The following is a 26134-nucleotide window of genomic DNA, read 5'->3' as shown; positions in this document are numbered from 1 at the left end:
AACTGAAATCATGAGCTTTGATCATGACAATGATGTTCTAAAAGATGACATCCACTACAAACAATTATGTTAAAATTCTGCTAAAAATTTCTTTTGGGAAAAGAGGGTCATGTTTGAATGTAAACTCTGGGAGAACTGAGGCACAAATAGAAATTAAGAGCTTCGACTTTGAAGCCAGACTGTTGGGGTTTAAATCTCATTTTCTCACTTGGTAGGTATGTGATCCTTAATCTTTCTTACAGTGTGTTTTAGTACCCTAATCTTTTGAACAAGATAACCTTCAGGTTATGATGAGGATTAAAGCTAATATTAAAAAAAAAAAAAAAAAAAAAACGCTTAGTAACTGCATGGTACATATAGTGCACTGTAAAATGTTCTTTGAATAAAATGGAGTAGAATTTTCATTTGAATTTCCTTTTCACTATTACTTCCAAAGACTTGCCTCACCAAGGAAAAAAGATTTGCTCACTTTTTTAAAGGTTCTTTTACATACAATGTTTAAAATAGAACTCTTATGAGTCTAGAAGTTCTATCAAGTTTATATCAAACCTTTAACTGAATTTCAAAGTGAATAGTATAATAGATGACCAAAGAGATTATCAAATGAATACTTTATTAGAGTCATAACACTTATAAAATACATTTCTTTTCATAGTGGAGTTACCAGATTTTAAGACCAACCAACACTTTCTCATTTTTACAGCTACGTAAAGAAATTCTTAAATGCCATAATTTTTGTTCAAGTGCTTTATCAGTCAACTCACAAATCCAGAATGCGATTAATCTACAAATCTAAGTATTCACAGTTAGGCGTTTTAGATTTGGTTCTTAAAGATCTAGAAGCAGTCCATTTACAAAAGTGCCACCAACACATTTTAATGAAATCATTTAATTTAATGCCACCAAGCATAGCCTGTTATACCTTAGGGGAAAAAAAATAAAATCTCACCACTAAATTCTAGCAGACTACCTTCAAATGATTCCAAGGAGAATATACAATATATCTTTATGGCACGTTTATGACTTTGTAATATATAATTCATAATACAGGTTTAGGTGTGTGGTATGGACCTAGAAAAATCAAGGAAGTTAGATATTATAGAAATGATATGAGCATAAAGTCATAAGACTGATTTTCTCAAGCTATATATTGAAACATCTCTTTTATCTTTATGATTTTATCACAAACCAAGCTCTAACAAGGCTCTTTTTACTATGGGAGTATCAGATAAATAGTGTTTGATCACTGGGCCTTGATCATGCTACTCATTCATGTTTGTTCCATGTTCCATGAAATCCAATTGCCTAATGCGTACATGGCACTCCTAGTGGGCGATTCAGCCAGAATACAGAGGGCTAAAACAATAAAGCAATCCCAAAGCCCTCTGTTCCCAAAGTTGACCTTCTTAGGGCAACAGACATACTTTGCATGGAGAGCATGGTGGGAGCCATGGTCTAACCCCAAGTCCCATTCAAGCCATTTTGGTATGTTTCCATGACCACTGTAAAAGATTAATTTTTTGTATCAATTTTTTTCATTTTTTGTGCTATTGTTTTCAACTGATTTTGTCTGTCACCAATGCAAAAACAACACAGATATCTGGGCTCTTAACAAAACACGAAATCTACAACTTTATGCTATATTTAATATTCTATTCAAAAAGTAATGCAAAATAATTAGAAGTAAAAAGTTAAGTCTTCAGAAAGCTCTATTTGAAAAAGCTTCACATATATAAATATTTTTATATTCATGCACCTGGCAAACAACTGTGATCTGAAGCATAAATAAACCAAAGTAAGACATAAGTAGGTGAATACCAGTTCCAGCTGTCACTAATGGTCTCTGGGGATCCTGTTTGAAGAACACTCGGGAGAGAGTCTTGCTCAGCTGTGAGATCATTAGTTAGATTAAGCAAGTAAGGTTCACTTCACAAATTACTTTTCCCTATACCCAAGACTCTGTTAGAATTAGCTTGAGAAGCTACATGTCCTTCCAAGGGTAAGTATTTGACCATTAACAAAAGGCAGTGTGATTATTGCATAATGAGACTAAATGTCATGTGGCTTGTCTAACTAGGTTTATAAACCTTCATGATCAATTCAGTAAAATACAGAACACATAACTAAGGTTTTTCACCAGAGGTTGACAAGCCATAGCCCGTGGGCCAAATGTAGCCTATCCCCTGTTTTTGTCAACAAAGCTTTATTGGGACACAGCCACATTCATTCACTGACATGCTGACAATGGCTGCTATCATGCTGCAAAGGCAGAACTAAATAGTCTCGATGGAGACAGACTGTATGATGCATGAAGCCTAAATATGGACCATCTAGTTCTTTGTAGAAAAAGTGTCCAATTCTTCTTTTACATTAAAAGATGGAATTCAGTTGGGAAGCCTTTTTGAAATGTGTAAATTTTAGGGAGTATTATAAATCTATTAATATTAAGGTTCAGGTGACTGAGCAAACAAAAGGGATGCTACTTTTTCATGATTGAACTCTGTATATTTTAGGAACATTATGGGAATTTTAATTGTAAAGAGGTATAAAATGAAAGGCTATTTCTCCACTTAATATCATAATAAAATTAAAATTCCACCCAGGAAATAAACCAAAACTTGCGCTTAAGATTCTCTCTATTTACTAAACAGATTATATTTGGAATGTTGTTACATCTGGACAACACAGCATACAAATTGATCAGACATATTACAAAATAGACAAATGAAACTAACACACGACTATTACTTTCCAAGGAGTGTTACGGTCGCCATCTTCGTAAAGCCAGACACAAACTGCAACCATAACATGCTGTTGTCATAAAGGCAAAAACCTAAGGAGAAAGAAAAGAAAACTAATATCAGGTTCATAACTGACTTTAATAACATGCATTCCTAAGGGGCAATGACTTGAAGACTGACTGACTTACCTGAATATACTTCAGCATTTATTAAATAGTTTATAATAATCTTTTTGGTGACTTGCCATTGTTTTAACCTTAACACCCTTACCCCTTCTTTTAAACATTCTAGCCCCTAGTGCTTTTCTCATGAGTAGACAGCCTTATGGTGGACATTTGCTCACTACTGGGTTCACTTATATTTGGGGGGGGGTTACTTCTTAAGTATTTATAAAACCCCAGGCATTGTATTAAAAAATTCAATATGAGTTATCTATTCATATAGTGATTCATAGCCAACAAAGACACTAAGTATCAAAACCTGGGGATACATCGAATGCTTTCTATTTACAACTCAATGAAGAGAACCCAGGATCACTGGGCTGGCATCTTATGTGGGAAACAGTCCTCAGGCACCAGATGTACCTCCTCTGAATCCTTAGGGGTCAGTGAGGATTTCGTCAGCACCAACCACGTGTACCTCACTGCATTCAGGGCATAAAGACACACAGTGGATCTTGTCTTCAGCTTTTGGGGATTATGATCCCCAGAAAACTGTAGGACAAAGCAGTTCAGTATGATAATATACTATGATTTTGTGCTGGGATTCTTAGCCAGGAAACTACAGCTCTGGGAAGGAATAGCAGATTCACCTATAGAACATTTTCACAATTCAACTACCATTCCACTATTCTCCCACCTTCCTTCTGTTATTTTTCTCATAAATTTCTAATCTCCACATGATCCTCTGAATGAGAACGATTGATTTCAATATCTATTACTAACGGAAAGGAATCATTAGGTACATATACTGAAAGAAAAAGAAAAGCATGCAATAAAATGTCACAGTGAACGACTGATACATGCCAGTGCTATACACACTCCGGAACTAGAGATTTACTTAGGAGTGTGAGGATGAAATGCGACTTAGGTAGAACTTGAAGCATGCGTTGGGTTTACTAAGGCAGCTTCTCTTAGGCAGAGAGAAAAGTGAAGGAAAGCTGGCAAAGTAACAGAAAAGACCGAGCCCAGAGCAGAATTACACTTCGGAGAGCTCTGAAAACACAGCCCGCCCATAGGGCAAGGGTATGCCCTAGTGACATTAGCTCTTCTTCACCTATTTGAGATCCTACTATTCATGTCAAAGTCAGAGCTTAGGGATGCTATCGACAGACCAAAATGGGGCTACCCCAGTGATCCTAGAGAAGGTAGTGAGGTCCAGCTGACACCATGGAAAGGGAGGGACTGGAAATAAGAAACACGTAAGGAAAATCCAGTGGGGCTGAGAACTAACAGAAAGGAATAATGTCAACTCCTGGTCCCTGAACTTCACTTTGTGAAATTGTTAAAAACTGATGTTTTTCCAACCATGAGCTTTGGATTACAGGGACTCCAAAGATTTCATTCTGCCCTCAGGGATGATGAAGTGGGTAGAGGTGACTTTATGGAAACAGAGCAGGGGTTACATTCAAGGCCCGCTTCTCCCACCTTCAAAGTTTTAAGACTTTATTAAGTAAAATGTTTTTATTTTTTAAAAAAGAAAATATTAAAATCATCCACCCAAATTGTCTCCCTTTCAAATCTAGAACCATGACTTTTCCTGTTATAATCCCACTTTTAGTGTAATTCATTGTAGGCACTTAATGAATTTTTGAAAATCCTAACAGATTTGAAAATTATCATAGTTTTTGAAATCATCTGTCCTCTACCCCTCAAAACTCAGACTTTAGATCTGTGCTGTTCAACCTGGACAGCCACTGGCCATAGGTGGCTATTTAAATTTGAATTTACTAAAATTAAGTCACATTAAAAATTCAGTTAGTCCTTCTAGCTAATTTAATTGCTCTATAACCACATGTGGCTAGTGGACACCATATTGGATAGCACATATATAAAAAGCTACTATTACTCCAGAAAGTTCTATCATAAAGTGTTATTCCAAGCAAAAACAACTACATGGTGTGTACGGGGTTATTTACAGGCTTTCTGGGTGAAACAGTAAAATACTAGGGTCATTAAATTTGCTATATAATCTGTTCAATATCAAGGCATTTCAGGAAATAATTTCCACTTGTGACAGTCTAAAAAAAAATTATCTATAGAAACAAAAACATATCATTTCTTCAAATTCCCTATATGAACACAAAATGACAAATTCATACTAGGAATTAAAGAGGATAAAAATTTTAAAGAGTTCCCTACAGAACACGTTTCCCCTGGTCATTGTCCACTGTAATGGCTTCCTTGCCTTCCCTGCTCACCTGCACTCTCTTCAATGGCAGGAAATGCAACTTATTCATCCTGACCCCAACCCTAGCAAATTACCTGCTACATGACAGGTCCATGGTAAGTTATTTTCAATTAAAAACATTACAGAATACTAAAGAGCAAAGCCAGGAACAAATCTCCCTTATCATGTCTGAAAATTAAAACAAGTGGACAACACAATTGATTCTTCCTACAAAGCAGACTGTGCTGTACAAGGTCCAGCAGTACTGACTCACTGTCCTTCTACATGAACGTCAAGCTCGGTGTGCTTCAGTTTAATCATCTACAACACTGGGGGGATAGCAGTATATTGTTTGTAGGGTCCTTGTTCAGCTAAGCAGCTATTATAGGTTTAATGTTTACGGCTATTATTAAAGAGACTTTTGTTGCCTGAGGAATTTCTTGGAGACCTGGATAGTGGAGGCTGGTGCCGGTAGACTGTACTCATTGAACACTTACTGTGGCCGCTACGTTGATGTTATACTGGTTATCATTCAGGAGCGGCTGCACGCCATAGGTTATGGTTGAGTTGCAGTGCAGATCATGCAGGGAGGTGGCTGCTGCCTCCAGCAAGAAGGCTCCAAAGTAGAAGACAAACACTGTAAAGTGGTAGGCAAAATCCTGAAAGAGGAGGGGAAAGACATCTTCAATTAAAAGAAGAACTTTTTCTATTCCTTATTTCAAGTGATGAAGTTTAAGTTCAGAAAGATCAGAATAACTAATCAAGTAATCTTAACTATGTTTACTGTTTGTTTTGGATGCTTTTAGCAATGTCAGGCTATTAGACTCCAAATGAAAATTGATGGACCCATTTTATTTGATATAGTGGCAAATATTCTGATATATGAAATTTTAAAATAAAATATATTGTTTTAATTTGGATTAAGATATATAAGGATCAATATTAATTATCATAAAAGGAATAACATGCTATCTTTAAGTTCAAGTAAAATACCAGTAAATTACATTATTTTTATTATAGCTCTATATTTTCATAATTACTTTATTTTTGAGCAATTATTTTTATCATTAGGTCATTATCCCATGTACTGAAAGGTACAGCAGACTTATTAAATCAATGAATTCAGAGAATTCATATACTATATGATATATATTAATATATTCCTTTCAAAACTATATATCTCATACTCTACAAAAAGTAGAGAAATATTAGGTCATTTTGTTGCTAGAATTAATGTGTAGTATAACTCTTAAAATTTACATTGTGTTACCCAAATTAATATATACCACCAATAACTGCTCTTTACTTTTAATAGTACTCGTATATAACATATTTCATATGCATTATTAGTCCTTTTAAATAGTATTTATTATATACATTTTACAAAAGAATTTCTTTTTTCTTTTTTCACCCCAAATGACTATCTCAAAACCATACAAAACTTTTGGAGGGTAAAGTTCAATCCCACAAAGGTTATTTTTTCTTTTCTTTTTTAAAATAGTAATTTAGTTGAAAAATTGAAATTGTTTATTCTGTGCAACATGTTTTAAAACATGCATACGTTATGTGGAATAGCTACTTAACATATGCATTACCTCACATACATACCATCCTCTTTTTTTTTTTTTTTAGTGAAAACATTTAAAATTGATTCAGCAATTTTCAAGAAAACATTGTCATTAACCACAGTCACCATGTTCTACAATAGATCTCCTAAACTTATCCCTCCTCATTAAAATTTTGTATTCTATGGCCAACATCTCCCAACCTCTCCTCCCCTACTGCCTCTGATTACCCACAATTTTACTTTCTTCCTCCGAGTTCAACATTTTTAGATCCAACATATTAGTGAGATGGTGTGGTATCTGTCTTTTGGTGTTTGGCTTCTTTCACTGAACATGTTCTCCATGTTCAGCCATGTTGTTGCAAATTACAGGATTTCCTTCCTTCTTTTTAAAAGCTGAATAGTATTCCATTGTGTATGTACACCACATTTTCTTTACCACTCCTTGGCCTTTGTAAATAATGCTGCAATGAACGTGGGAGTGCAAATATCTCTTTAGGAACTGATTTCACTTCCTTTGGATATACACCTAGTAGTGGGAACGCTGGATCATATGGGAGATCTATTTTTAAGTCTTTCAGAAACCCGTTTACTGTTTTCTATTAATACTGTACTAATCTACATTTCTACCAACCACATTATGAGGGTTCAAAGTTCATTTTGTTTTCTATCAAACTGTTCCTATTAGTGATAAAGCAGTCTCACAAAATGGATTATTGCCCTGGTTCTTTAAAACATGTCCATGAAGCAAATAACACTGTTCACTGGAATTGTTCTTACACATTGAGAAGAATTGGCTTGGACAAACTAATCAGGGGTGAGAATTACAAAGACACCATGTTAAAGCTATTTTCTATTAAACAACTCCCACTTAATTGACTCACTAATACCTTCGAAAGATATAAGGAAAATGTTATATACTGGCCACACATCAACTGTAAAGGAGAGAGGTTCAAATTTGTGTGGTTATTAAACAAATGTTCATTGATGAAGGTCAAAATTCAAATTTCAATGTTACTACTTTTAGGGATTCAATGTGAGCTAGATATTCATTAGTAATAAAAACTGAGAAAGTATATTTGAGATCAGTAGGCGTTTACTTAACAGGGTAAGGATCTTCATTTCTGGATCCTTAGAAATGGTCTCTTTTATCTTAAAAGGGAAAGATAAAATGTGGTGACGCAGCTGGCAACTTCGTGTGATCTAATCCGTGCCTGTTTCACTACCTCCTACCTCTTTGAACATTGGCCACCTTGGCCTGATTTGGCTCCTAGGAAACACTCTACACCTTGAGCTTCAGTGGACCTGAGATGTGCCAGGGGGCTTGAGCCAAGGCCACATTCTTCCTGGGCAGCTCCCAACTAATCACAGCACAGGGGGGACATTGGTGCCTGGTCATTGGTGCCCAGCACAAGATCTAAGAGGGTGGGCTGTGCTCTGCAGCTTCTCCCTTATTTGGCCAAGACTATATCATAAACTGAAACTCTACCCTCCCTTCCTTCCTCTCCTTCCTTCTTTCCTTTCCTCCTCTTCCCCTTCTCCCTTTCCCTCCCTCCTTCCCTCTGTTCCTTCCTCTCTTCCTTTCCCCCTCAAAAACAAAAATGCACAAAGGAACAAAAAGTTTCTCATGCACTTCTAAATCCATCGGAGTCTGCTCTCCAGTGGGCCTGAGATGACACATATGCTTTTCCTTCTTGGCCCTTACATAATTTTAACTAATGTATGAATTATGTAAGTCATTCCTTTACTGCCATTGTCTGATACAGCAAACTTTTCGAGAACCACCCACAGGCCTGCTACACCACTGTATTTCTAGGCTGGGTATCAGAAAATACTCCAGGCCATCCTGGGTCATCTAATTCCAATCCCTTTCACGTGTGGGACATGTGCAAGAAGGTCTTCTGCAAGGTTCACGCATTGTTTTGGACCACCCAGGTCATGGATGGTAAGCCTGAGGTTCTCAAATATCAGCAAGCATCAGAATCATCTGTAGAGCTTGTTGAAACACAACTGAGTGGGCTCTACCCCCAGAGTTTCTGACTTGGCAGGTCTGGGTAGAACCTGAGGATGTGATTTCAGGCAAGTTTCCAGCTGCTGCTGATGCTCTGGTCAGGGCCTACTGTTTGTGTGCCCTCATTAGTAGATGACCCTAGTCCCTCTCTGAGTTTCCTTCACATGGCCTCCTCTCTGCCAATCTTCTCAGTGCTCACACACCCTAAACACAGCCCTCTTATCATCACGTTTGTCTTAGACAACCTGAGCTTTAAACACAGCTTGGATCTTTTCAGCAACAAGTGGCTCTCTCCAACATTCCTATCTTCAGCCCATGCTTGGTGCTTCTGTCCAGGGTCAAACCTTCACTAACTAGTTGATAAAATAAAAACAGCAGCATCATATATTGGGGAATCCTGGTTACAGAAGAGCAGCATGAAAAGGAACAGCAGCCACTGCGAACTTAAGTTTCTCACCTGCACAAATGAAGACAGTGATACTTGCTATCTATAAAGAGCTATCCTAAAAGTCAAATAAGTAAATGGATGTGGGGCAGAAAACTGGCTCAGGACATTTAAGTTGTTAAATCACAATGTTTATAATACATTGGAAATTGATCAAATGTGTACCAGTTATACTTAGAAGGAATACTGGGAAGCATGTTTAACTATACAGGATTTTTAAACAATTCCTTTAAATTTTCTAAAATAAGAACATCACCTCCCTAAGAAAAGGGGGATATAAATATGGAGTTTCTTCTTTAAAGTAAGGCTAACAATGGTATTAACACCTCTCCACCAAACAAAAATAAAAACAAGAACCCAACAAACTGTTTCAAAACAAAATCTTCTCTTCCCTGGATTAGAATAGGGCAAGTTTTTAGACTTTAATATATGTTATTACATATTGTACTTTCATGTCAACAATTATGCTAAGGTTAGAAAGCTTGAGAAAAATACTGAACATATCTAGTACTATGAATACGAATTTAATTGTATGATCAATAAGAAGGAATATGGTAGACAGTGTCATATAACAAACACTGATAGGAAGTAAATTATTTATTAAAATGCAAGTTATACAGTTAGAATTAAAATATTATCACAAGAGAAAATAATTATATTTTGAGCAATTAATCTTTAACATTTCCAGAATGTAGCAATTAAAAATTGTTACCATCTGGTGCTGACTGCATGATAAGTATGGCTCAAAAATTTTCCTGGCTGAGTGTGTACAAGATGTAATAAGAAACCTTCCAAAAGCCAGCAATGTGATAAAAAATGAATGAGAAAGAAGAAAAATGCCTAAGAGGAAAACAAACAAGGAGTGACCTCAACTTGTGAGGCAACTGCTCTGTATGGAGCCACATCTACATCCCTTTTTAATTTTATTTTGAGTCAGGGTCTCACTAAATTGCTGAGGCTGGCCTGGAACTTGCCATCCTCCTCAGTCTCCTGGGTATCTAAGATTATAGATATGGTCCACCACACCTATCAAAAGGAACCCTGTTTCCAAAAATGAAAGCATTTAATAAACTCTCAGGGGGCAGGAGTTAGCTCCTTGAAAAGCATGTCTACCATGTGACAAGCCCTAAACCACGACATCTACTATACTATGTGGTGTGTGTTGCTATTGTAAGTCGAACATCCCTAACTTGAAAATCTGACATCTGAAATACTCCAAAATCTGAAACATTTTGAGCAGTAAACATTTCAATATACAAATACTCCAAAATTCAAACGACCCCAAAATCTGAAATATTTTTGGTCCCAAGCCTTTTGGATAAAAGATCCTCAACCTGTTCAATTTTATGCTTCAGTAAGAGTGGACTATTCCAACTAAAAAAAAAAGGATAAACTTGGCAGGCGTCCTATGGCACAAACTGATAGATCTTTCCAATTTCAATTGTCACTTTCATATAGTGGTTTTCTTAATATAACAAAAACTCTTACATCTTATTTCTGAACATCAGATATAATGCTACATACAAATGGGCAGAAAATACAAGTTTAGGAAAAATAAAAAGTTACCAAATGCATGATTGTACTCAATGCCAAAGATAAGACTTCATACAAGCAAAAGGAAAATGACTAAAGAGATATATATCTAATAAGGCCAGGAATGATACTTTCAAGATATTTAACCATTATTAAGTTATGTTCATCAACCAATTAGAAAGACAATTAGGCAGAATGCTGGCCACTGCAGGTTCCTATAGACACTGGGCAATTAGGGAATCCAGAAAGGTCCAGGGAAGTGTCAGAGTGGTGGGTGGAGCATTTGGGCAGAGGCAAATGGGTTGGGAGAGTGACTATTAATAGTACCAACAGCACTATAGAAGAAGAAACTGGCCTAATATCTATGAGTGTGATACTTAAAGAACCCGGTGGCCCTTACCAAAATTGGAGATTGATTCATTCTTATACTTATTATGGAAAAACCAGGTGTTTACAAAGAGAAGAATAAGCTTCTATCTGCAATCTGATTGGGACTTTAGATCTTTATCTCATGACTAACAGAAATATTTTCTCATTAATAATGAGAAATTAGGGCAGAAATGTAGAAATAGATTACATTAGCAATTTAATGGAAATGGAAGGACTTTCAAAATTCCAAACTGTAAGCCTCAGTGTGTTTAAGGAATTAGAATTATTGACTGCTTGCTGTAACCCAGACAGAAGGAAACACTATGTAATTCATTACTTCCATTATTCTTTAAAAGCCTCTGGTCAGACAGGTATTATTATGACCACTTTAGAAAAAGAAATTAAAATTTAGAGATGTTAACTATTTTGCCCATGGTTACACAGCTATTAAGCAAACCAGACCCAAGCTCAAAGGCTGTGAAGGACTGCAATCCTTGCACCCACTAAGCTGGGCCACTTGCCCTTCTTGCCCCTGGGATGAATAGGCAGTCACATTCACCATGTGAATGCATGTGAAGAATACATGTGAAAACATTTGGTTCTCAAATGTATCTGTTCAATTGTTTAATAATTGTAATAAAATTCATTTGTTGCATGAAATGAAACCCTGTTTCATTTATGAGTCATAAAGGAGCTGCTGAAACAAGCAGAGTACATACAGCTCTCCTCATGCTCTATAAATTAAACATGGGATATTTTCCTATAACATCTGTCCTAGAGCTGCTGAGCAAAACATTATTATACTTGGAAGGAACATATATAAAGCCTGATTGAAGGTCTGATTGTAAGTTTTAAAACTTAAAAAAGTGTGATCGAAATTTCCTGGGGCTCTACATGAATTTCATGATAGCTCTGGCACCATGGATTGAAATCAGGCTGCACTGGGTCTTCCTAAAAATAAGTCCCAGAGAATGAGTGACACAATCATGAAAACATCTCTGACACAGGAGAACAAAGTAATTTGGTACAACTTAATGGTGTCATGATTTTAAAAACCGTGATTGTAAACTTTTTTTATACCTTACTAATTCTTGTACTATAAGTTATCTACAGATGGCAAAATATGCAGGAAAATATGCATAGGCTATATGCAAATATTGTGCCATTTTATATAAAGAACTTGAACATCCATAGATTTTAGTATCCTGATGGTGGGCCTGCAACCAATCCCCCTAGAATACTGAGGGACCACTGTATATATTGAAATATATGAAACAGAAATCAATGGAAAATTTCAAGAAACATGTGAAAACGTTTGGTTCTCAAATGCATCTGTTCAATTGTTCAATAATTATAATGAAACTCATTTGTTGCATGAAATGAAACCCTGTTTCATTTATGAGCCATAAAGGAGAAATGGAATGATTTCTCAGCTCCACTAAATGGGAATTTCACAAACTGGGACTCTGCTGTCCATCAAGGCAAGCATCAGGCACCTTAGCAGCACCCATGGCCTGAACCCATTCTCTCCTAAAGATGGTAACAAACAGAAGATAGACTCAAGGCATTTCCAAACAGAATGAGATATTGATCAGTCTCTTACATTTTCTTGCAATAGATTTAAAATAGAAACTCCTTACCAGGAAGTTCCAGTTGGCATCAATTTGAGTGACCATGCCAGAGAGGAACACACCCAGGAAGAGAAGAGAAAAGAAAAAAGCTGTCACGGACACAAACATGACCCATCCTTGTAGCAGAGGTAGAGGAACATTGGAGGAGGCCACCAAAATCCAGACGAGACCCCCGAGCAGCTGAAAGAAAAAAAAGATGAAAGAATGTAATGGATTTGCTTAAAAAAATACCTTTTAAACAACAAAATTCAATCTGCTTTTTATCAATGTCACTTTTCTCCTTTCTCCAGAACCATGCACACATTCCTACCTCTCTGCTCATCATTTCTCTATCATGAAAGGTGCCTGGGGTGAAACTAGTGCTTCTACCTGGAGGTCAGATCCAACTCCACACCTGTTTCTCTGTTGGGCTTTCTCCTTTGCCCAGGAACATGCACAGCATTTTCTCTTCATCTAAAAACGTATTCCTCTGATCCCACTGCCTCTCTAACTACTACCCCGTGGGCAGACTCTCATGTCCAGAAAACATTTTACAAATTGCTTGGTCTCCACTTCTTCTCCTTGTAGCTACTCTTCAAATCATGATAAACTGCCTTCTGCTCGCACCAATTCTTAGAGAGTTTACGAATAAAGAACTATAACTTTCTAATTTTTCACATCCATTGTCACATCCAGGTCTTTCTCATGATCTATTTGTATATTTGATATTATTGCCTACATAGAGAATAATAGTTGCAGCTGTTGTACATGATAATAAGCAATAAAACTACCATTATTTATTATCTACAATGTGCTGGACATTGGAATAAGTACTTTACATTGATCAAATCGTCAATAAAGACCTGTGGCATGTCAGGCACTGTGCTAGAGGCCAGGAATAAAATGGCAGAGAAGCTACATTTGGTTTCTGTCATCACAGAACTCTCAGCCTACAATAGGAAAGGAATAACTGAGCAAGTGATTACAATGCTATTTAGTAAATGTCACAACTGGGTAAATACTGGGTAGGATAGGTCCACATAACAAGGGCTCTAGATTTAGATTTGGAAACCAGGAAACACTTTCTAGAAGCACTAATCCCAAGAACAGGGCTGAGGGTGAAGCAGAGGGAAGGTACGGTATTCCAGCAGATCTTGAGATGATGGGGTGAGAGCTGCCAGAGTGGGGTTCAGGTGAAGAACAGAGCTCAGCATGGCAGAAGCAATCTCTACCATACCACGTGAGAACCCTAGCTGAAGACTTAGCAGAAGGGGCCTGAAAATCAGGCCAAGGAGCTAGGCAGGCCAAAGGCAGGCCACAATCAAGCAGGAAACAGTATGTTTGAGATTTGCATTTAGAATTTTCTCTGGCTGGAGCATGAGAACAGGCTGGAGAGGAAAGGATGCAGGGCTGGAGGACCACACAGGAGACTGATAACAACAGTGTGCAAACCAGAACCAGGGCACTGATGACCAAGAGATGTGCAGGGATTAGAGAGAGATGTAGAAGTAGCCTGATGATAGTGATGGGTCAAATCTGGGACATGACTAGAAAAAAACAGATAAGGAAAATACCTAGATTTCTTGCTTGTCCAAGTAGGACTGAGTGAGAGAATACAGGAGAGGAAACAGTGAGAGTGAAGGCGATGAACTCCAAGACCACCAGGCTCCACTCCAGCACTAAAATAAGAAAGGGCACGTCCTGTCCTGTGCACAGCATCCCAGGCTTTGGTGACCTTTTTCATCCTTGTCTAATGCCACAAAGCCCTTCACATTTTGTATTATAGGAAAAAGAAAAAAACCCAAGGCTTTTTCACATCTAAGTAGCCTGCCACTTGCTGGACCAGAATGCCATTCCCTCCAGCACATATCTGAGAAACTGCCACTCATAGCTGACCTTGAGCCCATCATCTGAAGTCTTTCCTGAGTTCCAGCTCTTGCTAGGTTGCTCCTCCCTCCCCTTGGGCACTCTCCCTCTGGGGGGATTGTCACACCATTGAGATGCTGTACTTGAGTTCCCCTGGCTTGCACTCCATCTGCACTGACAGAGCTTATGGGCAGATTATGCTGCTTTACATGTTAGGCCTTTCCTGACCATTAGTCAGGTACCATGCTACACTTAACAACACAAAAACTTCAGCCATACAACTGACCTGAGGTTGCCTCAGGCAGGTGGGAATCTCTCTTTCCTTTTCCATACAGAATGCTCTCAAATATTTACTTAGTGAACAAACACACTAGTGTCTATATGAGAACAGTTTGAGCTCCAAATATTAAAAAATAATAACCATCTTTATCTTAAATATGTAGATAACATCCAAACTGCACAATTAAAATTTTAAAAAAATAAATTTTGATTTAAGTTTTAAAAGAGGCCCATTCAGCAATTTATTATTGCTTGAGGAAACATTTTTGAAAATTATTAATAATAAATTATAATTAAAGCACCAGTTTAATAAATTTGTACTTTTAGTAACAGTATACCTCAAGTCCTACTTTCAATGGAAAAATCAACAATCAATCCAGAATATTTTGTAAAATAAATCTAAATAAGATGACATTATTGCATATTAAAATTTTAGCTATCCTCTTCTCATTGATTATGAAAGGAATAAACTTGTTCCTGGTTAAAAAAAAATTTCTACACTTTTATGCAATTTAATATATATTTAAAGGCAACAAGAATGTCTTTAATGGGTCAATCTTTCTTTTTATCCTAGATTTTCCTTTCTGGTAGTCTTTTCTTATGCTCTCACTACATTATTTTAATTTTAAATGCGATTTTAGAAATGCACATAATTACTAAATATCTTAATAGATGTTTCAAGAATCATTTACTAAGAACCTATGTGGTAGCCTAACAGATGATAAAGAACAACTGGCTACTGCAGACTAACTACATAAGCACAATCTTATGATTCAGGGACTGTGATAAATTCACATTTATAAATAATCCTTTGCAATTAACACAACACTTAATAAATGTGGACTAGAGCCCCAAAAGGTAGCCCCAAACCTACTGATAGGCACTGGAGAACAACATTCAAGGGGGGAAAAAAGGCAAGGCTCTTGCTCCAGAAGTCCTAAATAAGGGAGAAATAGACACCATTTAATCTGATGCAGGAGCAGATTGTGGTGAGTGCTATAAAAAGAGCTCAGCACAGTGAGCTCCGCAAGACAGGAGGAGGCTGGGAGGAAATGCAACAGGAAGACTCGGGAAAGGGAGGCAGGACAGCAGGAGTCAGCCCTCAAGACAGACCTGGGCTTGGACAGGGAGGACCTGATGTACAACAGTCTGGATTAATTGTCATATTGTCCTCAAAAATCACAGCTCTTCCCACAACTCAAAGGCTTGGAAAGGAAACAGTGCTTACATGGAAAGTGACCCAATTTGCTTCTCATCTGTGGTATGTGTGCTGCATGGAAAGAGGAGAGAGAAGAAACGCGTCAACATCCCTCCCTTTCTCTCATGTAATCACATGCATCACCCCTAAGTCAGAGAGTCTACAAAGTCTAGGTGCAAGTCCTGCTCACAGGCTAGCATCAAACAACAGAGGACAGGCAGAGAATGTAGCTAAGTGCACCATGGAGAGCCTTCTTCCTTTCAGGAGCCTCAAGAAGCTTGGATGGGTCACTACGGCTTTGACACAATTATTTCTTCCCTATTTCATAATTTCCTTTTGACAAAAGTGAACTTTCCTCCCAAGCTTCCCAATCTGGCCCCAACATTGCAAAGTGAGCTTTCATGAATACTTCTGCTTTTCAGTATATTTGCTTCATTGAATTCTGGGCTTCAGTAAGCTCAGAGTATTCACCAGATAGAGCACACTCATCAGTGTCTCCATTTAGGAGAGATGATTCTGAACGGAGAAGCCTTGTTTCCAAAGGCAAAAAGCAGAGCACCAAATGGTTAAAATCTGAGGGAGAAGAGTTGATAAAGTATCATAGCAACTGCAGAGTGTGCACAGCATGAAGAAAGGTATTTGGAATGCCATGATTCACCCACGTTGTTCTCATCTTGGATCCAACTCCACATCCTCACCTTTAGCCTACACTGCCTTCTATTGCTCTCTAGTGTCCTAAAAAGTGAGACAGTCATGCACAAAGCTGCCAAATGCTTTAAGGAACCGAATCGGCCTCAGGACTCTGGACCTCAAGTAGAGTAGCTCTGATAAGGCAGGTACTCTAATTTCATGTGATGCAAAGTTAAAACCCTCCTAGCAGTAGGTGTCGGTCTTCCCCTGTACCTGGTTACCCCTTATTTTCTTAGCTCCAATTTTGGTGCACCTGGTACACACAAGTACTCAGATACATTCTGAGTTGCAGTCATTACACTGCTGCCCGCTCCTAAAGCAACTGATCTTCTTTGTGGTTTAATATATATTTGTCACTTTATTGGGCCTTGGCAAACCAGAAGGGTATGACTTAGCTTAATCCCTCCCATAAGAAAACCAGTGAAACCTTCATCTACTGACACACTAAGCTGAACCCTCTGAGTTGGAACTAGAAACTATGAACTGTTAAAAATGCCCAGCCCCCAGGAACACATGGTACTGGGCAGGAAGCAACTCTTAACCATACTGGATGCCTGAATTACTGACTTCTCAACTCGTCTCCTACTTGGAAGACCTGCCTAGGCTCCCAAAGGATTCCTTTTGCAAAAACCCTTTTTCTTTTCCAATGCCACTAATTTCCTAATAATCTGCTTTTATACACAAACACTGACAGCTAATAATTTTCAAACTAATTTAGTACCTCTTCATATACCCTTTATTATTATACTAAATAAACAGGCTAATTTCTACTCTGACCTATTTTCAGCTAATGTTTGGAATGATGATAGACAAAGGTAAGTGAATCTGAAGGTATAAGAGACTAGTAAGAACACCTCTAAGGAAAAATACTTCATTGTTTAGAATTTTTTGTAGAGAACATAAGCTCCTCTAATTCTCTTATTATCTACACATTAGACATTTTATCATTCCATTGTAGGCAGAATGAACTGTCAGCAAGCTTAGAGGAAGAAAAGAAAAAGAAACCTCCAGACTGTCTCCCAGTCTGGTTTCTGGAGTTTACACAGGAGGGTGAAGCTAACGATGATAACAGAAATATTAGCTAACATTTATTGAGCTCTTATGTTCCAAACACCATTCTAAGGGTTTTATTTCTATCAACTTAATTCTCAAAACCCTGAAACATAATATTATTATTCCCACTTTACAGATAAGGTAACTGAGGTACATAGCTATTAATAACTTCCTCTAAATTATACAATTCATAATGTCAGACCCGGGATTTGAACCCAGTAACTGGTTTCCAGAGCTTAAGCTTTTGACATTATTCCCTTGGTCTCTCCCATGGTTTAGTGTTCATTTTAGAGAAGGGTTTCTATTCATTCCCCCAATGATTCCATGACCACAAAAAACTAGGTAGAGAAGTGCACTGGCATTTTTTTCTGATGACACAGTCCACAACTTCCATCAGAATCACAAAGGGGTTTGTGGCCCCCTAAAACCTCAGAATACCTTATCTACTTATTAAACCCTCCTGTTTTAGTGGATGCTTGCTTACTGGGTACTCACTCATGAAACATGGTTATAGAAGTTTTTAATATAGTCAGAAACTTATCATCTAGAAAAAAGGTTGTCTACAATTAGCTCCATTTTACTCCCTATTTGTATTGTGAAAGGTATTTTTTTTTTAAGCTGGAAACACATTTCAGTCAACAGATACAAAATAATAATTGGTAGAAACTTCACAAGGCAGGCCACAAAAGCGTAAACTCATTCACAATGTAGCTGCAGCCCAGGGGTAACAACACTGGAGAATAATTCTGCCTCCCTCCCCAAGCCTACCTTCTCTCCAGCAGTGCCCCATTTTCTACCATCTTTGCTTTGTACTCCAGCCTCTGCCCCTCATCCCATTCTCTGTACACAGAACTGGTCTTATTTGACCAAGCTTCTGTCTGGCATGTACCCACCAAGAGTTTTTCTGTATAACTAAACTGCATCACCAAGTACTCCAGAAAGACTTCCCTGCTGGATGCCATCCTTTGGTGCTTCCGTGGCTACTGATGCATGTATCCTCCTTAGCACTCACAACAACTAGATTGAAATCATGGCCCCACATGTCTTTTGCCCACTGGGCTGTGAGATCAGGTTTGGTGACATTGCCTTAAACAGCTCTGAAAATTCGGAACCCAGGACAGTGCTTTCTACATATGGCATTCAATTACATCCTCCTTGAAATGAATGGAAACCATTCAGTGTGTGTAAGAAATGGTTCCAAAAGAAAATTCTCCAGAAGTGCAGCCTGGGATACTGGGAACACACAGCTGTCCAGGGCCCAGCCCACTTTATACCAAAGCTATGAGTGTCAAATAGGATGACTATGAAAGGACTTGACCCTCTTATATACAATAGATCATGTAAGAAATTCAGGTCAAACTGTAGCCAGCTGGATATAATATAAGTGTTTAAAAACAGGCAAGAAGTCTAGTAAAGCAGGATCATGCACTTCTCAATTTTCAAGTGGTTATTGGCAACCACCACCACCTGCCACAGATCTTAGGCAACTGGGGTGAAAAGTTCTGGAAATGCAGCATCTCTTGCAAGTCTACTTTATGATATTCATTTTCAGTCTTCCTTGGGCCCCCAATTTCCCCAGTTAACCCACTGTTATTGCAATTGCCATGATGTAATAGTAGGAACTTTTGATGCAGATAGGTCTGAAGTTCTGCCACCTGCCCTCCTGACACCCTCCTGTAACCATGTGACTCCATCCAGACTGGTCTGGGATGGGGACCAGTCCAAATTAGAGGCAGTAGTCAGAAAGGTTTGTTTTGTTTTGTCTTAATTAAGAAAAGTAAAGATGAATTCCAGGAAGCAACAACAACAAAAAGACATGTAGAGAACAGGCCTATGAACAAAATAGACTAATTGAAAAATACCTTTTGCTTTTTAGGTTTACATTAGAAATACATTTGAGACACCTATTACGTGTTTTACCTTCTTCTTCCCCATTTGACCCAAACTTCTATTCTAGTTACTTAAATAGGTGCTAACCTTAAATTAACCCATATTACAGAGGAGAAATATGTTCTGCCCCCCTATATATTCTTTTCATAATTTCCTTTGATTTTCAAAATCCTCTTTTCATGTTCATAACTAGTTATCATGTAGTGTTCCTGTATGCCACTGCCCTGATGTTGGCAAGAACCGGACAAATCACTGCCCCTTTTCTTTTTACCTTCTTCCTGCTGAATGCTATTATATGCTATTATACCAAAGTTATGAGTGTCATATAGGATGACTATGAAAAGACTTGTCCCTCTTATATACGATAGATCATGTAAGAAATTCAGGTCAAACTGTAGCTAGCTGAGGAGAACTACTGCATTTTGAGTTGGGCAAGACTTAAAGAGCCTAATCAGGCCACAGCTGTATTTCTCCACTCTAGCCTTCTTCCATAATACCCTCATACACTATTCAGTGTGTATCACAGAACAACTGCATAATATTTTTTTTTACAGCACATGCATGATACTGTGCACATCAACCTGTTCCTGTCCTTTGTCATTATATGGTCCTTTCTATTCAGCTGTATCAATGCCAAGTCCACAGCTCTTCTATCAGGTACCTTTCAACTGGGCTATACAAAACAAATCTCCTTTCCCTGACCTTATCCTATGTAGCTCAAGGTCAATAATTTCAGCAACTTGGTTTAAAGTTTTCCAAATTTCAACTCTTCATATTTTCATAGGGCTATGGGTCAGGGCAAACAATTGCTGACGATAACCTGTGGAAAAGGCATTTGCTTATTTTCTCTTATGAAAATGTAAAGGCTCTCATCACACAGATGGAGATTTTTAACATGCAAGCAAAGGAAGAATTTTACTTATAGGAGTAAAACCCATTTAGAAAGGCAGACATGAACACAGACAGTCCCTCTTGACCACAGTAAACGTGCAACATCCCTTTCCAATTAAAATTTATTATCTGGCCAAGAAAAGAAAACTCTACACATCAAAATATTTATGTATTAGGTTATAGTTAAAGATTTTGGTTGAAAATAACCTGAGATCCCTTGTATAGATTTATCTGCATGATGGTACCTGCCTCTTAGACAGTTCCTCCCCTTCACCATCATCCTTTAAGATTCACTTATTTTCTGGCATTATTCCTCTCAGTTACATCTTCTAATTTGATTTAGTATCATTTAGGAGCATGTCAATCATTACATACATGGTTGGCCCCCTAAATCTCAGATCTCTCTCTTCTCCAGCATTCTTTCGTTGGACCTTTTCCAGGTTCTCAGCACCATCTATCCAAAGTATAATAATAGGCCCCCTCATTGATCTTCTTGCCTTCAATCTCTGTGTTTTACAATCAAACTTCACTAAAAATGACTAAGACACAAGTCTAAGTTCATCCCTGTCCTTCAGCAGCTCCCCATCACAGAATAAGTTCAATGCCTTGGCCTCCTACTCCTCAGCAAAATTCAACCTGAACCCTGCTTGCAGTTTTTCCTTCTGTTTCTGCCACCTTCAAAACAGCCATGTTAAACTAACAATTGCTAGAACTCCATGCGTTGTCTTTCTGTGTCTCAGGTTTTCATATATGCCCTTCTTTCCACCTAGAGTTCTCTTCCCCACTTTTTCTGTCTATTGAAGTGCCGATCATCATTTAAGATTAAACTCAAATTCACCATTAAAGTTGGCTGTCCCAGCCTCTCCAGTAGCCACATTGTCTACCCTGCTCCTCTGTAATATTTTCAAAAGCCTATTTTTTATTTATTTTTTGGTATTGGGGATTGAACCCGGGAGTGCTTAACCACTGAAACACATCCCCAGCTCTCTTTTTTAAAATTTTATTTTACATTTTATTTAGAGACAGGGTCTCACTGAGTTGCTCAGGATCTTGTTAAATTGCTGAGGCTGGCTTTGTACTTGTGATTTTACTGCCTCAGCCTCCTGAGCTGCTGGGATTACAGGTGTATACCACCACACCCAGTTTCATAAACCTATTTAATACTTCATATATACCAATGTAATTCTTTCTTGTCTTTATATTCCACCAAACAATAATCTTTTTTTTTTTTTGGTACCAGCAATTGAACCCAGGGATGCTTAACCACTGAGACACATCCCTAGCCCCGCCCTTTTTTTTCTTTTTCTTTTTTAAATTTTGAAACAGGGTCTGGCTACATTGCTTAGGGCCTCACTAAAGCTGCTGAGGCTGGCTTTGAACTTGCAATCCTTCTGCCTCAGCCTCCTGAGCCACTGGGATTATAGGCATGAGCCACCAAGCCAGACTGACAATAATCTTTTTAAGGGCAAGAATTATATTATGTATTCTAACTCCAGGGCATAAAGGAAGGCCTGAAGGTCTATTCTTAATTATGTTATTATGTTAAATAAATAAAAATCACTGGCATCAAACACTGCTGTTAAGCATGTGGAAAAACAGTCCTACAGTCTCTCTCATCAAGAGAGATGTGAATGAATAACTTTGGGAATGTAGACAGTTTCCTGAACAATGAAACTACAAAATAAACTGAATAGTGACTTCTATTCTTTTTCATGATTAATACTCTTATGTTCAATCTTTCTAGTGCATTTTGCAAGACAGTCTCATTGAGAACAGGAACTCTAAGTATTTTCTTCAGTTCAATAGTAAAGCTGCTCCAATGTACTTTTCTTACAGGCCTGTCTGGAAATGTTTTAGGATAGTCCACATCCAACATGGATCTCTTTCTTCCCCAAGTGGAAGCTATTTTCCTGCATATCCTTTCAACTAGCTTACCAGGGCTTGAAGGCCCTAACATTTTTATTCCCATAAGAATGTCTTGCATACATTAGGTACTCAGCAAACACCTGATGAATGATTTAGAGAACATTCCTTGAAGAAACACTGAGAAATTTTGAAAATGATAACTTTTAAAGGTGATGTTTTCTATCCTAAACTAAAAGGCTTGGCTTTGCAATATTAACTTAGTAGTAAACTCCGCGGCACGCATGCATTGGTTAAGTATAGCTGAAGCCAAAAATCAAATGGCTGGTGATTTAGTTATCCAGAAGTGGAACATACCTGTTTCAAAAAAACCACACTATGCATATGACAGTGAAATATTTTTCATCTTTGAAACCAGCATTATAAATTGCTTTAGTTGGTTCTGGCAAGCTGGCACTATTTATCTTTTGTATTATCTTTCCAACAAATGGCTTATACCTGAAAGATGTGAATGAAATATAATAAAGGGGATTGGGATTGAATACTTTGAGCAAAGTTAACTGGAGAATTTGACAATGGAACTGCAATATCACGGTATCATTAGCTTAGAACCCTATTGACAGTCTAGTCCATCTTCACAGGATAGAGTTTTCACATGTTAAGATTCAGAGGGCAACCAGACATAAATGAAGAAACCCTGGGGAAAAATGGACCTGAATGGGAGGTCAAAATTAATAAGGAGTTTGGAGATACCCAGAAACATTGGCAGATACTAAAATAATTGGTCCCTCAATGGAGATCACCTACTATTAGTAGAGTATCTGAGGAATTCGCATATTTAATTTCCAGTGAGAGGAATGTTTAAAGAGGAGCCATGGGAGACTGATTAGGGAGTCAGAAAGGAATCAGGAAAGTAGAAAGTATGGAGAAAGTTGGGAACAAAGGTGCTTCGAAATTGGTTACTTAGTTCCCATCTGTGCATCCCTGAAGGCGGCATTCTACACAGAGGGGTATAATGCAGCCTTGATCTCTGTGTCCTTGAGATACATAATCCAACAACTTAAGTACTCCAGAAGGATGAGAGCCAAGAAGGAGCAACAAGTTTGGCTCCAATGTGGTCTCTTGTTTCTCTAAGGTCACTAGTTTCATTGGAACATTTTGATCCTTTTTTATTGGAGGAGGGTGGAGGGAAGCAAAATGCAAGTAAAACAGGTACTAGAGACTTAAGATTTAAACTTATAAAGATGTTTGGGCATGAAATGTGAAAAGCACATTAAAATGGCTTTTGGAAGTGATGCTGTTCTATCTAAGTAAGAAGCCAGAGGAAATGAATAAGAGCAATGGACCAGATACTTCTTTGAGTCTGGGATCCTTCTTAGGATGGGGAGCAATGGAAATTCAGGCAAGTGAAGAATCTGAATTTTCAAGAAAAGAGTTGTCTTCTTTTAAAATTTTTTTTCATAATACCTTTATTCTATTTATTTATTTTTTATGTGATGCTGAGGTTAAACCCAGGCCTCACACATGCTAGGCAGTGCTCTACAACTGAGCCACAATCCTAGCCCTACAACTGTCTTCTTTATAGAGCCTAGAGGAAGCCTCCATCAGTGGTTCCCAGTTATGACTGGGTATTAGAATCTCCAGGGAAACTTAAAAAAAAAAAAAAAAAAAAAAAAAAAAAAGAGCTGATCCTGGGTGCTCCTCCAGAGATTCTGATTTAATTAGTCTGGGCTGGCAACCTTAAAAGCCACCAAGTTATTAAGTACAGCAAGAATTGAGAACTAACCACTGGGTTAGATAAAAAGAAAGATATGGGGTAGAGGAAGGGAAATTGAATAAGTCACCTTCCACACCCTCTTCCCACAATTAGACAGTGTTTCTGACAGTGTCACATGACCATAGATTGTTTTTGAGGTGATATTTGCCTTGATAGCACATGGATAAGCTTTTTTCCCCCTATATACATACATTTACATATACATATATATGTATCTCTCTATGTACATATACAACTGTATAAAGCTATTAGATAAATATCTGAAACATATAACCAGAATATCAAATTTGAGGTTCCATTCATATTATTGCTTAGGACAAGGTTAACTTCTAATTGAAATTTAGAAAGCGAGTATATTTACATGAACATTCTGTAAATTCCAGTATGGGTAGAATGTGGATATGGCGGAAACTTCTAAAAGAGTTAGGCAAACACCTGGGGTTTGAAGAACCTGGAACTTAAGTAGCCCAGAGTCTATGAAATCTTTCTTTCCAGATCTTGCTGTTCTAAAGTGTCTCCCTCTCACAGCTGTGCAGCTGATCCAATGCCAAACTCTTCCTGTTCTTCTCACATAGATGCCTGTGCCTCATCCCGAGCATTTGGATGCTTCTGAACTCCCTACAAATTCAAACTCACACTAGCCTCTTCCAGTCACTACATGATTATTGATGGCATTGCCTGTAACTCACTAGTGTCTCTTCCTTCAGATTAAAATCTGAGCTAAATTTAACTTAGAGTGGCTTAGCATAATAAGGCAGAAAACCAATGCTTACAAGGTGTTCCAGCCCCCCAGGCACAAAAGTGAAACCGAAGTGTCCCAAATCCTGGTTATGCAAACTCAAAAGAGGATGGGGGAAGATATGAAAACCCCAAACTGAGCAAACAAAATCAGCATTCAGGAAAGGCACTGCGAACATTTCACTATTTATTTGCCATTCTCAGGGCATGATGCAACCTTGGTTGCCCAATTCATATTTGCACATTACCCTCTTGTCCACAACGAGCTTCAAAACCTTCCAACTCCATAAAATTCCTTTTAATAAGTTCAAGCGAGGGACCCAAGAAGGTTGATGGCACCAAAGGCTAGGTGATCCCACCTTTACTTAGGCCCAACGAAGTGTGTTGACAAGGTTTGGAATTTCGTAGGTACCCTAGTAAGGGAGAAGGTGCAGAGGCAGGCAGAGAAGTACTTGCCAGCCACGCTTCCACCACTCCTTTTCCATTCTCACGCCCACTTGATTAGAAACTGCCAACTGCATCGTACATACCTCACCTTTCTCCCTGCCCTACCTCCTGCGCCCTGTTCCTTTCCCCAATCCAAAGGGCACTAATAATGGCAAGGGTGAGTGGGGTAAAAGCATGCCCAGCTCTAAAGCCTCCCTCCTCCTCTTCCTGGTGCCTCCTGCCCCCGCTTTCCACCTCTTGGCAGCCTCTGGGTCACCCAGTATTCGGCACACCTTTGCACCTCCCAACAAAATGGCAGGTTAGCAACAGGCGAGGCCAAATGCGCCGCCTCTGGCCAAACCCTGAGTCTCCGAAGGCGCCTCCAAGCCCAAACACCTCTCTCTTTCCCAAAGTCCCCAATCCTCTGCCCCACCGGGCTGCCTGCTCGCTCTCTAAGGCCCTTTCCGTCGCCAGCGGGCGAGCAGGTGCCAGTGTAACAGGTGCCGGCCAAGAGGGCTCAGGCGGCTGCGCCTAGCCTGCAGAGGTCCCCCAAGAGGGGCGCAGGAAAAGCCACATCGAAGGGCAGGAGGCCGAGGGCAGAGGCAGAGGGAGTCAGCGTGGGTGGGCGACAAGGATTCCGCTCTCGGTCCTGGCTTCCCGGGAGCCACCCTCGCCAGGCTGCCCCACTTACAATCTCCAGGCAGACGAAGGCGCCCGAGTAGGTCCGCAGGATGTCGGGGCCGGCGGGCAGGGTGACCCGGGGCGCTGGGAAAGACACGGCAGGGTTCGGGGGCGGCGGGAC

General features: G+C 38.7%; 1 protein-coding gene across 1 annotated transcript in view; it reads right to left on the bottom strand.

The window, feature by feature from the left end:
- Positions 1 to 596: 596 nt before the first annotated feature.
- Mal2 (mal, T cell differentiation protein 2) overlaps positions 597 to 26134 on the bottom strand; it is a 26769-nt gene continuing 1231 nt past the window's right edge. The window contains exons 3-6 of the mRNA XM_015486283.2: positions 26024 to 26134; positions 12692 to 12862; positions 5627 to 5788; positions 597 to 2833 (exon numbers count right to left, since the gene is read on the bottom strand). Coding sequence (XP_015341769.1) covers positions 2762 to 2833; positions 5627 to 5788; positions 12692 to 12862; positions 26024 to 26134 — 516 coding nt within the window. The 3' untranslated portion in view covers positions 597 to 2761. The remainder of the gene's footprint in view (positions 2834 to 5626; positions 5789 to 12691; positions 12863 to 26023) is intronic.

This window comes from Marmota marmota, unplaced genomic scaffold, assembly GCF_001458135.2.
Source record: "Marmota marmota marmota unplaced genomic scaffold, marMar, whole genome shotgun sequence".
NCBI lineage: Eukaryota > Metazoa > Chordata > Mammalia > Rodentia > Sciuridae > Marmota > Marmota marmota.
Note: the sequence above shows the minus strand (reverse complement) of the source record. Positions and strands in the feature narration are given on the sequence as shown.